Source organism: Salmo salar, chromosome ssa19 (assembly GCF_905237065.1).
Source record: "Salmo salar chromosome ssa19, Ssal_v3.1, whole genome shotgun sequence".
Classification (NCBI taxonomy): Eukaryota; Metazoa; Chordata; class Actinopteri; order Salmoniformes; family Salmonidae; genus Salmo; species Salmo salar.
In genome coordinates, this window is record NC_059460.1 from 44,510,609 (window position 1) to 44,523,960 (window position 13,352).

General features: G+C 42.8%; 1 protein-coding gene across 1 annotated transcript; it reads right to left on the reverse strand.

Moving 5' to 3' along the window:
• Positions 1-1,617: 1,617 nt before the first annotated feature.
• On the reverse strand, positions 1,618-2,869 carry LOC106578885 (urotensin-2 receptor-like). The gene has a single exon (XM_014158120.2). The coding sequence runs from the start codon at positions 2,740-2,742 to the stop codon at positions 1,648-1,650; it is 1,095 nt and encodes a 364-aa protein (XP_014013595.1). The 5' UTR covers positions 2,743-2,869; the 3' UTR covers positions 1,618-1,647.
• Between the last annotated feature and the right edge of the window lie 10,483 nt (positions 2,870-13,352).

Consider the following 13,352-nt stretch of genomic DNA (forward strand, 5'->3'; position numbering starts at 1 on the left):
CATAAACCTAAACCATACATACTTGTCAGGTATAGTACACTTTTTTTTATTTTATATCACTCAAATGGCCAAAATTGAGAGAAGGAGAGGTGTACTCCAGCAGTGACTTACGCTGTAATGCATTGAAGCAGGCTGCAGGCTTGCCTCATAGCTGGGAATGGAACGTTTGAATTTGAAGCTATGTTCCACTACTGAGTTGCCCCCGTTCTTCTCAGCCAGACAGACAGCAACAATCCAGGGCAGAAAGAGGAAGTGCTTTTACTCCTGTGTGACTCAGTCTACTGATCAACAGGTAACTGCCAACAGAATGGAATATTTGAGTAAATGAGGGATAGAAAGTAATATTGAAAGCAGGTGCTTCTACACAGGTGTGGTTCCTGAGTTTATTAAGCAATTATCATCCCATCATGCTTAGGGTCATGTATAGAAATGCTGGGAAAGCCATTATTTTGGCTACCAATAGCTATGCCCCCATCCACAGAGCACGAGTGGTCTCTGAATGGTTTAATGAGCATGATTTAAATCATATGTCATGGCTGTCTCAGTCACCAGATCTCAACCCAATTGAATACTTATGGGAGATTCTGGAGCGGCACCTGAGACAGCGTTTTCCACCACCATCAACAAAACACCACATTTCTTGTGGAAGTATGGTGTCTCATCCCTCCAATAGAGTTCCAGACACTTGTAGAATCTATGCCAATGTACATTGAAGCTGTTCTGGCTCATGGTGGCCCAATGCCTTATTAAAACACTATGTTGGTGTTTATTTTGGCAGTTACCTCTATATTTTACACATCACATATCTGTTGAGTCTACTGAGCTGTATCTTCCACCTCCACGGTGTGTCTTCCTCCCTCCTGTGGTGCTATTCAATGAAAGTACTTATTAGAGTCGACCTGCCATTCACTGGAGCCACGGATACTACACATTGAAAGACAACAGGAGGAAGTCAGGTAGAATATAGCACAAGAGATTCAGAGTCAAAAAGATGTAAAACGTCCTCTCTCTGCCCTGAGTTGACACGGGCCCTGATTGACCTGTCCACTGTCCAGTCATATCTAACTTGAGGGATAGAAAGAAAGAAAGAAATGGAGGGGAGGAAAGAAGGAAGGAAAGAGAGAATGAAGGAAGGAAGGGAGGAAGGAAGGAAGCAAGCAAGGAAGGAAAATACAACAGAAGTTGTTTTTGGCTGCAATTCTTTTTCCACGGGCGACTATATCGTCCATACAGTACTATTAAAGGCCCAGTGCACTACTTTTCTGAAAAAAATAATTATTTCCCCAAATAAATATTTATTTATGAATATATATATTGTTATTGTGATTTTTCAAGGGGTGCTGTAGCACCCCTACTTCCCGCGGCTATGTATAAGGTGTATGACTTGACAAAGATCCAACTAGGATCAAAATGTTGTATTTTTTGTGTCTGATAAAATCACCATACTAGAGTTGCTGACATTCCTTTTTTTTTCTAGGATAACACAGCAACCATAATATATCCAGCCATATCACAATGTAAAGCTTAGCAAATTACTTTTGTGCGCTTGACAGGTACGTAAAATGGTTGATATTCGTTCGTAAAAGGGACGATAATAGACTGGTTACCTGTTGCGTTAAAAAAAAAAACACTCTCCCTTTGTAACGCTCACTGTCCCCTCACAGTCCCCATCACCAGCGTCTCGGAGTTAAACTCAAACTGATTCGAGGAGGATGCCGACTTCCCGCAGGAATACAAGCTGGGAGTACGCTGCTTAAACGAAGAGGTGTAGCGGTAGAAGCTCTTGTGTCTGTTCTTCAGGTACTCCCTGTAGTTCTTAGTGAGGAGGGTGTAGAGGAAAGGGTTAATGCAGCTGTTGGTGTAGGTGAGACAGGCCACAAGGTAGTTAATACAGGTGCGCGTGTTAGAGGCTAGGCTTAACGGTTTGTTGTGGTACAACGGGAACAATTGCCATATCCAGAACGGAAGGAAACACGCCCAGAACACCAGAACTATAGTGAAAATCATTACCAAGACTTTCTGCTTCGGGGAGCGCATGTTCCTTTTGTTGACGACTGAGTTCTTCTGGGACTCTAAGTAAGTGCCGGCTAACTTTGTATACAGATAGCCGATAATCAACCCAGGCGCCACGATGCTCGTGCCAAACAAAACGGTCAGATAGATCTTATACGCCCGGGGTGCCCAGGTTGGCGCGCACATCCTCTTCACTGCTCCGTCGGGCGCGCTCTTGGTGGTCTCCGTGACCATGACCGTCATGGGTAAGGTGAGGACCAGGGAGAGAACCCAGACCCCCCAGGCCAGGGCTTTGCGGTAGCTCTTGGAGCGCCAGACCGTGTCCAGGGGCTTGGTGACGGCCAGGTATCGCTCCGTGCACATCACAGTGAGGGTAAAGATGCTGGCGTGCATGGTGAGCAGGTCCAGGCTTAGGAGAATGCGGCAGCCCACATCTCCGAAGTACCAATCCTTGAGGAAGTAGGTGCACACCACGAACGGGATGGTGGAGAGATACAGAAGGTCCGCTAGCGCTAGATTAATGATTGAGATGTACATAGAGGTGGCGAAGCGGATAGAATGACACATCACTACCAGAGTGTACACATTCCCCGTCACGCCGACTATGTACACGACCGACAACAAGGTCCCGAAAGTGGAGGTGATAACCAGCTCATCCACAATGCTCCCCGAGCCGCTGTTTGGAGCTGGCAGACTGACGTTCTGGTTAACAGTACTGTTGTGGTTCATCGCGCTGTGTAGAGCCTCTCCGATGTCGTTCCGTTGTTGTAACAGTGTTGTGTTTATGGTGGAGAAGTTGTAAAAGACGCAGCAGTTTAGTTTGCTAGTGAAGCGCACCGGTGCAGGTTGTGTGTTAACGTTGATATCGGTCTGCGCGCGCTGCCTCTGCTCCTCTCGGCTTCTCCTGACGTCAGTCATCGAACTCTTCCCCAGTCACACTCTCGTGGGTCTTGCATTAAATATAAAAACATAATACAATATATAGTACACTATATAGTAGCCTACACTGTATTTCATTCATTCTGAGTTCATCCATGAGAGGTGACAAAATAAATCACATATCATTTGGAAACAAGAAGCTGCATTTCATTCATGATTTTTAGCAGGCAAGGTAAACTCTTTAACGAAGATTAATTGAGTGTCGACTTTCTACCACTGGAGGTTGGTGACACCTTAATTGGGGAGGACGGCTCATGGTAATGGCTGGAGCGGAATAGTGGATTGGTATCAAATACGTCAAACACATGGAAACCATAAATTCCATTTGCTCCATTCCAACCATTATTATGAGCCATCCTCCTTCAGCAGCAGCCACTTTCTACAGATTCATTATATACTGCTCCAAAAAATAAAGGGAACACTTAAACAACACATCCTAGATCTGAATGAAAGAAATAATCTTATTAAATACTTTTTTCTTTACATAGTTGAATGTGCTGACAACAAAATCACACAAAAATAATCAATGGAAATCCAATTTATCAACCCATGGAGGTCTGGATTTGGAGTCACACTCAAAATTAAAGTGGAAAACCACACAACAGGCTGATCCAACTTTGATGTAATGTCCTTAAAACAAGTCAAAATGTGGCTCAGTAGTGTGTGTGGTCTCCACGTGCCTGTATGACCTCCCTACAACGCCTGGGCATGCTCCTGATGAGGTGGCGGATGGTCTCCTGAGGGATCTCCTCACAGACCTGGACTAAAGCATCCACCAACTCCTGGACAGTCTGTGGTGCAACGTGGCGTTGGTGGATGGAGCGAGACATGATGTCCCAGATGTGCTCAATTGGATTCAGGTCTGGGGAATGGGCGGGCCAGTCCATAGCATCAATGCCTTCCTCTTGCAGGAACTGCTGACACACTCCAGCCACATGAGGTCTAGCATTGTCTTGCATTAGGAGGAACCCAGGGCCAACCGTACCAGCATATGGTCTCACAACGGGTCTGAGGATCTCATCTCGGTACCTAATGGCAGTGAGGCTACTTCTGTGGAGCACATGGAGGGCTGTGCGGCCCCCCAAAGTAATGCCACCCCACACCATGACTGACCCACCGCCAAACCGGTCATGCTGGAGGATGTTGCAGGCAGCAGAACGTTCTCCACGGCGTCTCCAAACTCTGTCACGTCTGTCACGTGCTCAGTGTGAACCTGCTTTCATCTGTGAAGAGCACAGGGCGCCAGTGGCGAATTTGCCAATCTTGGTGTTCTCTGGCAAATGCCAAACGTCCTGCACGGTGTTGGGCTGTAAGCACAACCCCCACCTGTGGACGTCGGGCCCTCATACCACCCTCATGGAGTCTGTTTCTGACCGTTTGAGCAGACACATGCACATTTGTGGCCTGCTGGAGGTCATTTTGCAGGGCTCTGGCAGTGCTCCTCCTGCTCCTCCTTGCACAAAGGCGGAGGTAGTGGTCCTGCTGCTGGGTTGTTGCCCTCCTACGGCCTCCTCCACGTCTCCTGATGTACTGGCCTGTCTCCTGGACACTACGCTGACAGACACAGCAAACCTTCTTGCCACAGCTCGCATTGATGTGCCATCCTGGATGAGCTGCACTACCTGAGCCACTTGTGTGGGTTGTAGACTCCGTCTCATGCTACCACTACAGTGAAAGCACCGCCAGCATTCAAAAGTGACCAAAACATCAGCCAGGAAGCATAGGAACTGAGAAGTGGTCTGTGGTCCCCACCTGCAGAACCACTCCTTTATTGGGGGTGTCTTGCTAATTGCCTTTAATTTCCACCTGTTGTCTATTCCATTTGCACAACAGCATGTGAAATTTATTGTCAATCAGTGTTGCTTCCTAAGTGGACAGTTTGATTTCACAGAAGTGTAATTGACTTGGAGTTACATTGTGTTGTTTAAGTGTTCCCTTTATTTTTTTGAGCAGTGTAGTTTATTGTAAAATTTTACAACGCCCATTTCAAGGACAGAGCGCGGAACACTTTTACGCACATACATTCGGGGTTATTAACACAACAGTGACTTGTCTCCATCGCTAAGGGACTGTACATTATTTATAAGGAGGGATACCTGGGGAAAAAATCATTTTGTAAGCATTACATTTCAACGTAGTCAAGGTTGTGGGTTCGCAGACCACTGTGTGAATCTATCATCTTATTTGTGGTCTTTGAATTGTTTTGCCTTTTATAAACGCATTTCATGCAGCTCTACTGTTACATGATGGAGACAAGCAGAATATTTTTTAGTACCACAACAGAGCATGACAATGAATGAGCGCATGCAGCAGCACCTGAAACGTTTTGATGTCTACACAGGCTATTGCTAAAAAGAGGACAGTCTGTTTGGAACAATACTAAAGCTGTCTTTCAACTGTAAAATGTGAGCGCAACAGAGCCAGTTAGGGCTGAAGTATCTGATCGCCAATAGATTAGAGAAAAAGCGATTTGCTTTTTTAACACAGCAGGCGCATATCATCAGGTATTCTTTCTTCATTTGGGAAACGATCATTTTGAAATGTATTCTATTTTATTCCATGATATTGTTGTCACAAAATAGCTTTGTGTTGATTGTGATTAGGATATGGGACTATGAGAGCATCTGCTAGGCTACATTAACAAACTACTGTAGGCATGCATAACTCACCACATGATCCTCAAAACATACTGGTCAAACTCGTGTTTCTAAAAGTGAATTCAAAGGCACTGTGTAACCTAATAAGGCATTTTTCATTTCATTATTATTTAATTCTAAGTAATAGTTTTTTAAATGTAATTTTATACCACTTAAATGTGAAATGTATGGGCATGTTGTTGAAGTATTGTTACTGATGTGTTGTTGAAATGCTGAGTGCTCCTGCCAGCCTGTAGTGTGTTACAAATGCTTCACAATTCATTTATCAAATTGCAGGCTATAGCCTAGCTTTGAAATAATAATAATATAGCCTAAATTATACATTTTCATGCCTTCTTGGGATACCTGGCTTGCACATGACTGATTTAGAGTTATTATGTTGTTTAATAGCCTGCTGAAATGTCAAACGTCAATTGCTAGCAACCACAGGAGGCTGGTGAGGGGAGAACGGCTCATAATAATGTCTGGAAAGGAGTGAATGGAATGGTATCAAACACCTGGAAAACATGTTTGATGTGTTTGATACCATTCCATTGACTCCATTCCAGCCATTACTATGAGCCTGTCCTCCCTGAATAAGGTGCCACTGGTGCCAGAATCACACATTATCCTACTTCCCAAGAAAAGTACATGTTTTGTCTCCTTGGCTATAGAAAGTTGTAGCGCAGCCTCTGATTGTCACAGAGACAAACTTAAGATATCCCATATGCATTGGAGTCACGTCTTTCCCCTGCATTTAGTAGTTTGTTTCTAGCATAAAGCATTGCGGACTAAAGTGTCGTTATAGATCACTTTATATAATCAAGTCCATTTAATAAGTAAAAAAATCTGATGCTAACAAAGGGTAGGTCTATGCTTTTAGCAACAATAGCCTCACATGGCCCCTCAATTCGAGTGCATGGTGACCGAAGGAATTGGCTGACAAAATCTATGGATAATAGACTATAATTTAGTTTGTCAAATAGGTAGGCCTACCTCTTATTTCTTGAATAGGAAGAAATAGACTCCAACACAAAGCCCTCTTGTTGTTAGCAGCCTAAAGTCAAATTAAAATGAAGACAGTTTAAATGAATTAGGCCTTCTCGAATTAGCCTACTTTCAGCACCCATGCACAGTCCTTCTCTGCTGATGCCGCTTCGTAGTAATGTATCTTATATAAATTACTTGAATGTGGCTAACTGTGAGGTCAATAACTCTGACAAATAACTTCATTACGGGTGACGAAATATATTGTTTTTATTCAAATTAATTATAGTAGTAGCAAGCTTACCTCCGGTCCTCCTTCTCCTCTTCACGCTCTCCCTCTCCCTCTCAAACTGAACAGAACATCAGAAGGCCTAGTCCATTCGCACAGATATGACATTTATTGACAAACACAGATTTTTCTTCTTCTTCAGAACAAGCCTTTGATTTGCCTCCTGAAGTGCAGTCATTGGGTAGGCAGCACCAAAGGGTTTACATCAGCAAGAGCAGGGCAGGCCGGGGCTCATGATTGGTGTAGCCTATCCATTGCAGTGTGTAGCGTAGTGTAGCTTAGTTTTTTTATACACCATCCCGGCAGAGTAAAATACTCGGGACGGAAGTACATTTCGTTCGAAATTGAACTTTGCCCTATGCTTCTCCGAGCATAATTTGATTGAGACCACACTAGGCAAACTTGGTATTGTGCGCAAAGCAGAGAATCAGGGATGAGGGGCATACATCAAGATATAATAAGAAACTAATTCTCTAACACTAAGCAATATGACATTTAGTCGATTACAAATTACATGAGCCTCCTCCTGGACTAAATAAAAACAATTCTAAACTCTCCCCCGTGACTGAAAGTGAAATAGTATGACCCTCCCCCATTTTCCTCCAGGAAAACAATTGTATACATTTCAACTGCTCTCTAATTTGATCTCCAAGGTGCCCTTTTAATGTACAGTGAATTGGGAAAGTTTTCGGACCCCTTGACATGTTACAGCCTTATTCTAAAATTGATTAAATCGTTTTTTTTTTTTTTTCGATCATCAATCTTCACACTACCCCATAATGACACAGTCTACATAAGTATTCAGACCCTTTACTCAGTACTTTGTTGAAGCACCTTTAGCAGCGATTACAGCCATGAGTCTTCTTGGGTATGACGCTGCAAGCTTGGCACACCTGTATTTAGGGAGTTTCTCCCATTCTTCTCTGCAGATGCTCTCAAGCTCGGTCAGGTTGGATGAGGAGCGCCGCTGCACATCTATTTTCAGGTCTCTCCAGAGATGTTCGATCGGGTTCAAGTCCGGGCTCTGGCTGGGCCACTCAAGGACCTCCAGAGACTTGTCCCGAAGCCACTCCTGCGTTATCTTGGCTGTGTGCTTAGGGTTCTTATCCTGTTGGAAGGTGAACCTTCGCCCCAGTCTGAGGTCCTGAGCGCCCTGGAGCAGGTTTTCATCAAGGATCTCTCTGTACTTTGCTCCATTCATCTTTCCCTTGATCCTGACTAATCTCCCAGTCCCTGCCGCTGAAAAACATCCCCACAGCATGATGCTGCCACCACCATGCTTTACCCTAGCGATGGTGCCAGGTTTCCTCTTGACGTGACTCTTGGCCTTCAGGCCAAAGAGTTCAGTCTTGGTTTCATCAGACCAGAGAATCTTTGTTTCTCATGGTCTGAGAGTCCTTTAGGTACCCTTTGGCAAACTCAGAACGGGCTGTCGTGTCTTTTACTGAAGAGTGGCTTCTGCCTCGCCACTCTACCATAAAGGCCAGATTGGTGGAGTGCTGTAGAGATGGTTGTCCTTCTGGAAGGATCTCCACAGAGGAACTTTGGAGCTCTGTCAGAGGCTCCATCAGGTTCTTGGTCACCTACCTGAAGGCGGCCAGCTCTACGAAGAGTCTTGGTGGTTCCAAACTTCTTCCATTTAAGAATGATGTAGGCCATTGTGTTCTTGGGACCTTCAATGCTGCATATTTTTTGGTACCCTTCTTCCTCAGTTTTGTGCCTCGACACAATCCTGTCTCGGAGCTCTAAGGACAATTCCTTCAACCTTATGGCTTGGTTTTTGCTCTGACAACTGTGGGACCTTATATAGACAGGTGTGTGCCTTTCCAAAAATGTCCAATCAATTGAATTTAACACAGGTGCACTCCAATCAAGTAAGTGGTAGAAACATCTCAAGGATGATCAATAGAAACAGGATGCACCTGAGCTCAATTTAGAGTCTCATAGCAAATGGTCTGAATACTTATGTAAATTCGGTATTTCTGTTTTTTAATAGTAACAATTTTGCAAAAAAATTCAAAAACCTGTTTTTGCTCTTTCATTATGGGTTATTGTGTGTAGATTGATGAGGGAAAACAAGTATTTAATCCATTTTAGAAAAGGCTGTAATTTAACAAAATTTGGGAAAAAGTCAAGGGGTCTGAATACTTTCCGAATGCACTGTATATCAGGCTGGAAAATTCAGTAATATGATCTCATTAAAATGGTCTCATGATCATAATCTTTCTCACCTGTACATTTATAGTAGGCTAATAATGCTACACAGGCCATAGAATTACATACCATTAACATGATTAAATGCGTAAATAAGATGTTGAGGAAATAGTTTACCTGAGCAGTAATCTATCAATTTACGGAGAAAGTGTGTGCACAACACCATTGGACTTCTGTATTCCAGTCACAAAGTATAGCTTTTGATAAGTGGTTATTATTTAATTTCCAATTAGTTCGCTCTTTGAAAAGCTCCTTCAGGAAAGGGCAGACAGGTCAGGTGTCTGTTAGGGTAATTTTCCTGATCAGAGGGGGTCATGCTGTTTCCGGATGGAGAGAGCAATAACAGGTGGTGTGTCCCTGATGAAAACAACAGCAAGCCCGAATAAAATTGACCCCTGTTCCTGCCTCACTGCGCCACTGTCAGACACAACCACACTACATCATCAGTCTTCAAGGCCAACCTATTATTCAATACACCTATATGTATTTATTTGGATAGTGAAAATATAGCTTTCAATTTGGCTCTATAGTCCACCATTTTGGATTTGAGATCAAATGTTTCATATGAGGTGACAGTACAGAATGTCACCTTTTATTTGATGGTATTTTCATATCTGTTTTACCGTTTAGACATTAAAGCACTTTCTGGATTTAGTCCCCCCATTTGAAGGTATCATACGTATTTGGACAAATTAATGTATGTGTAAATGAACATATGTGTATTAAAGTAGTCAAAAGTGTAGTATTTGGTCCCATATTCCTAGTACACAATGACTACATCAAGCCTGTGATTCTACTTGTTGGATGCATTTGCTGTTTGCTTTGGTTCTGTTTCAGATTATTTTGTGCCTAATAGAAATTCATGGTAAATAATGCATTGTGTAATTTTGGATACATTTTATTGAACACTTCTACATTAATGTGGATGCTACCATGGTTACGGATAGTCATGAATGAATTGTGAATAACGATGAAGGAGAAAGTTAAAGAGGCATAAATATCATACCCCAAGACATGCTAACCTCTCACAATTTCCAATAACAGGGGAGTTTAGCATTTTTGGGGACATGATATTTATACCTCTAACTTTCTCACTTTATTACACATATAACTGAATTTGTCCAAATACTTATGACACACACACACAAAAATGCTAGTTTAAAACCAACCCAATTTAGGTTATTTGGTAAATATTCGACAGAACACACACTGGGTTATTTTGACCCAGCCAGCTGGGTTACGTAAATAACCCAACAAGTTGGGTTGTTGGGATTACCCAAACATGGGTTAATTTAACCATCAATTGTGTATGTTTGACTCTCATGCTGGGTTGACCCAGCAGCTGGGTCTTTTTGAATGTAATCCATAGGTTATTTTCAGGAGGTGTGGCTTTCAGAGAGATCCTATTGGCCACCCGTGAGAGTAAATGTAATTCCTGTTCATGTTAGGTTTACATACTGCAAACTCATATTTTCCTTTTTATTTCTTTGCATTTGACCCATTATTCTATAATGTTACAATTATTTATGACATATTATACAACAGTTGGGTCTAATCCTGAATGCTGATTGGTTAAAACCACATTCCAGCCGGTGTCTATTCCGCAAGTTACCACCGGCTAAATCTATGACGTTAAAATCCTATTTACTCTGTTCCATCTGACTGTGCAATCCACGGTCTCATCAGCCCAGCCAGGCAATTTATAAACTTGATCTCCACTATAAAAAGCATCTAGACATTATCTCACATTTCTTTTAGACTAACATTTAGTTTACAGCAGCAGAGATTTGTATAAACCTTGCTGTCTGTCTCTCCGACATTTCCAACATTGTTTCAATATTCAAATTCGATCTCCAGCTGTCCCATAGTAATGAACGTTTCGGGATGAGACAGACAAGCAGGCAGCGTTTCTCAGCCAGTCGAAATCATGAATCAGCTGGCATCATTTTTATGGATATAAACAAAGAAATGTCAATTGAAAAAAGGTCAAACGAAACAAAGTGCAGCTAGTTTTCAGTCTTTCCAGCTTCAGTTTGAAGTGATTGTGTTATAGTAGCTGTGTTGTTGGCTGGAGGTGGCTAGTTCATCTGAACAGGTGTCCTGATGTGAGAGCACAATTTCTATGCCAGGTGAAATCGCACTTCATTAGCTTCATTGTTATTGATGTAACCAAGTAAATGTCACTAGAAAACAGCTTAAACATATGCAGCTACTGTTGTTATTCTGTCTGCACTGTTTGACGAGACTGTAAATTAGCCGTAGTTGGCTAGCTAGCAAGCAAGGGATAAGAACGTTGCCCGCCAGTATGGCAATGGAACATTTAGAACAAACAACTTGGTCACGTCCATAGATACAGAACAAAAAGACTGAAGGACTGGGTCGCGTCTCTGGCAACCGAACTGATAGAACGAACAACCAGCCAGCTTGGGTAGCAACCCTAGATTTGTGTCGGGACTATATCTTGTGGAACGATGAAATAGTATGAATAAATTAATTTAAAAAATAATAATAATAAAAATATGTTGCTAACCCGTTGTTTTAAAGTGATAATGCCCTCGAAGCCGGTGTTTGGAGGATATATTGGCACGCTTCTGTAAGCCTCATTGATGGCACAAAAATGTGTATGTTTGACCTTAGCATGTGATAAATATACAACAGAGCAGATGAACAGGAATTACATTTACTCTCACGGGTCGCTAAAAATAGCTATCTGAAAGCCACATTCCTACTAAACTACACCTCCAGTCTACTGATCTGACACACTGGGTCATATTTCAATAATGCACAGGACCAATATCCCTGCACCCATCATCAATAACTCAGCACCCATCATCAATAACCCAGCACCCATCATCAATAATCCAGCACCCATCATCAATAACCCAGCGCCCATCATCAATAACAGAGCAGTTTTGAAAGAAAACAACCCAACTAACTGACCCAATGCCTGCAACCCAGCAGTTGGGTCAAGAAAACAACCAAGCATTTTTTAGAGTTAACCTTCAAATAGGGGGACTAGAGAGATAACGTAATTTAATTTCTAAACGGCAAATATGTATGAAAATACTCTGAAATATAAGCTGTACACTGGCTGTTGTACAGGAACAGTGAGGAGCAGTGACCTGTACTCTGTTCTGTGGCAGAGGATTCTTTACCCTCCTCCTCTGTGTTCTTATCCAGGCCACTCAAGTGTACATGCACGCACGCACGCACACACACACATATACACACACACACACACACACACACACACACACACACACACACACACACACACACACACACACACACACACACAATCACACACACACACACACACACGCACACACATATACACACACACACACACACACACACACACACACACACACACACACACACAATCACACACACACAATTACACACACACACACACACACACACACACACACACATATTGTTGTTGGTGGATAGAAAGCATGTATTTTGATCTTCCATGCCCCTGTAACAGATGTAATGGTACTTTGTAACTTTATTGCGTTGTGTTTATAAAGAAAGGACAGCGATCCCAGATGATTGGTGTTTCATTCTGAAAGTAGGAAGCATATTAGATGTACAGGACAACAACATGTTGATGGAACTGTCTCAAAGCACACTCACAGGGCCCAACACACTCACAGGGTCCAACACACTCACACAAACTGACACTCCAACACACACACACACACACACACACACACACACACACACACACACACACACACACACACACACACACACACACACACACATCACACACACACAATTACACACACACACACACACACACATATTGTTGTTGGTGGATAGAAAGCATGTATTTTGATCTTCCATGCCCCTGTAACAGATGTAATGGTACTTTGTAACTTTATTGCGTTGTGTTTATAAAGAAAGGACAGCGATCCCAGATGATTGGTGTTTCATTCTGAAAGTAGGAAGCATATTAGATGTACAGGACAACAACATGTTGATGGAACTGTCTCAAAGCACACTCACAGGGCCCAACACACTCACAGGGTCCAACACACTCACACAAACTGACACTCCAACACACACACACACACACACACACACACACACACACACACACACACACACACACACACACACACACACACACACACACACACACACACACACACACACACACACACTCACTCACTCACTCACTCACTCACTCACTCACTTCATCATTTGCTCACACACACACATAATATGCACACACATTTATACTGACTCCACACACACACACACAC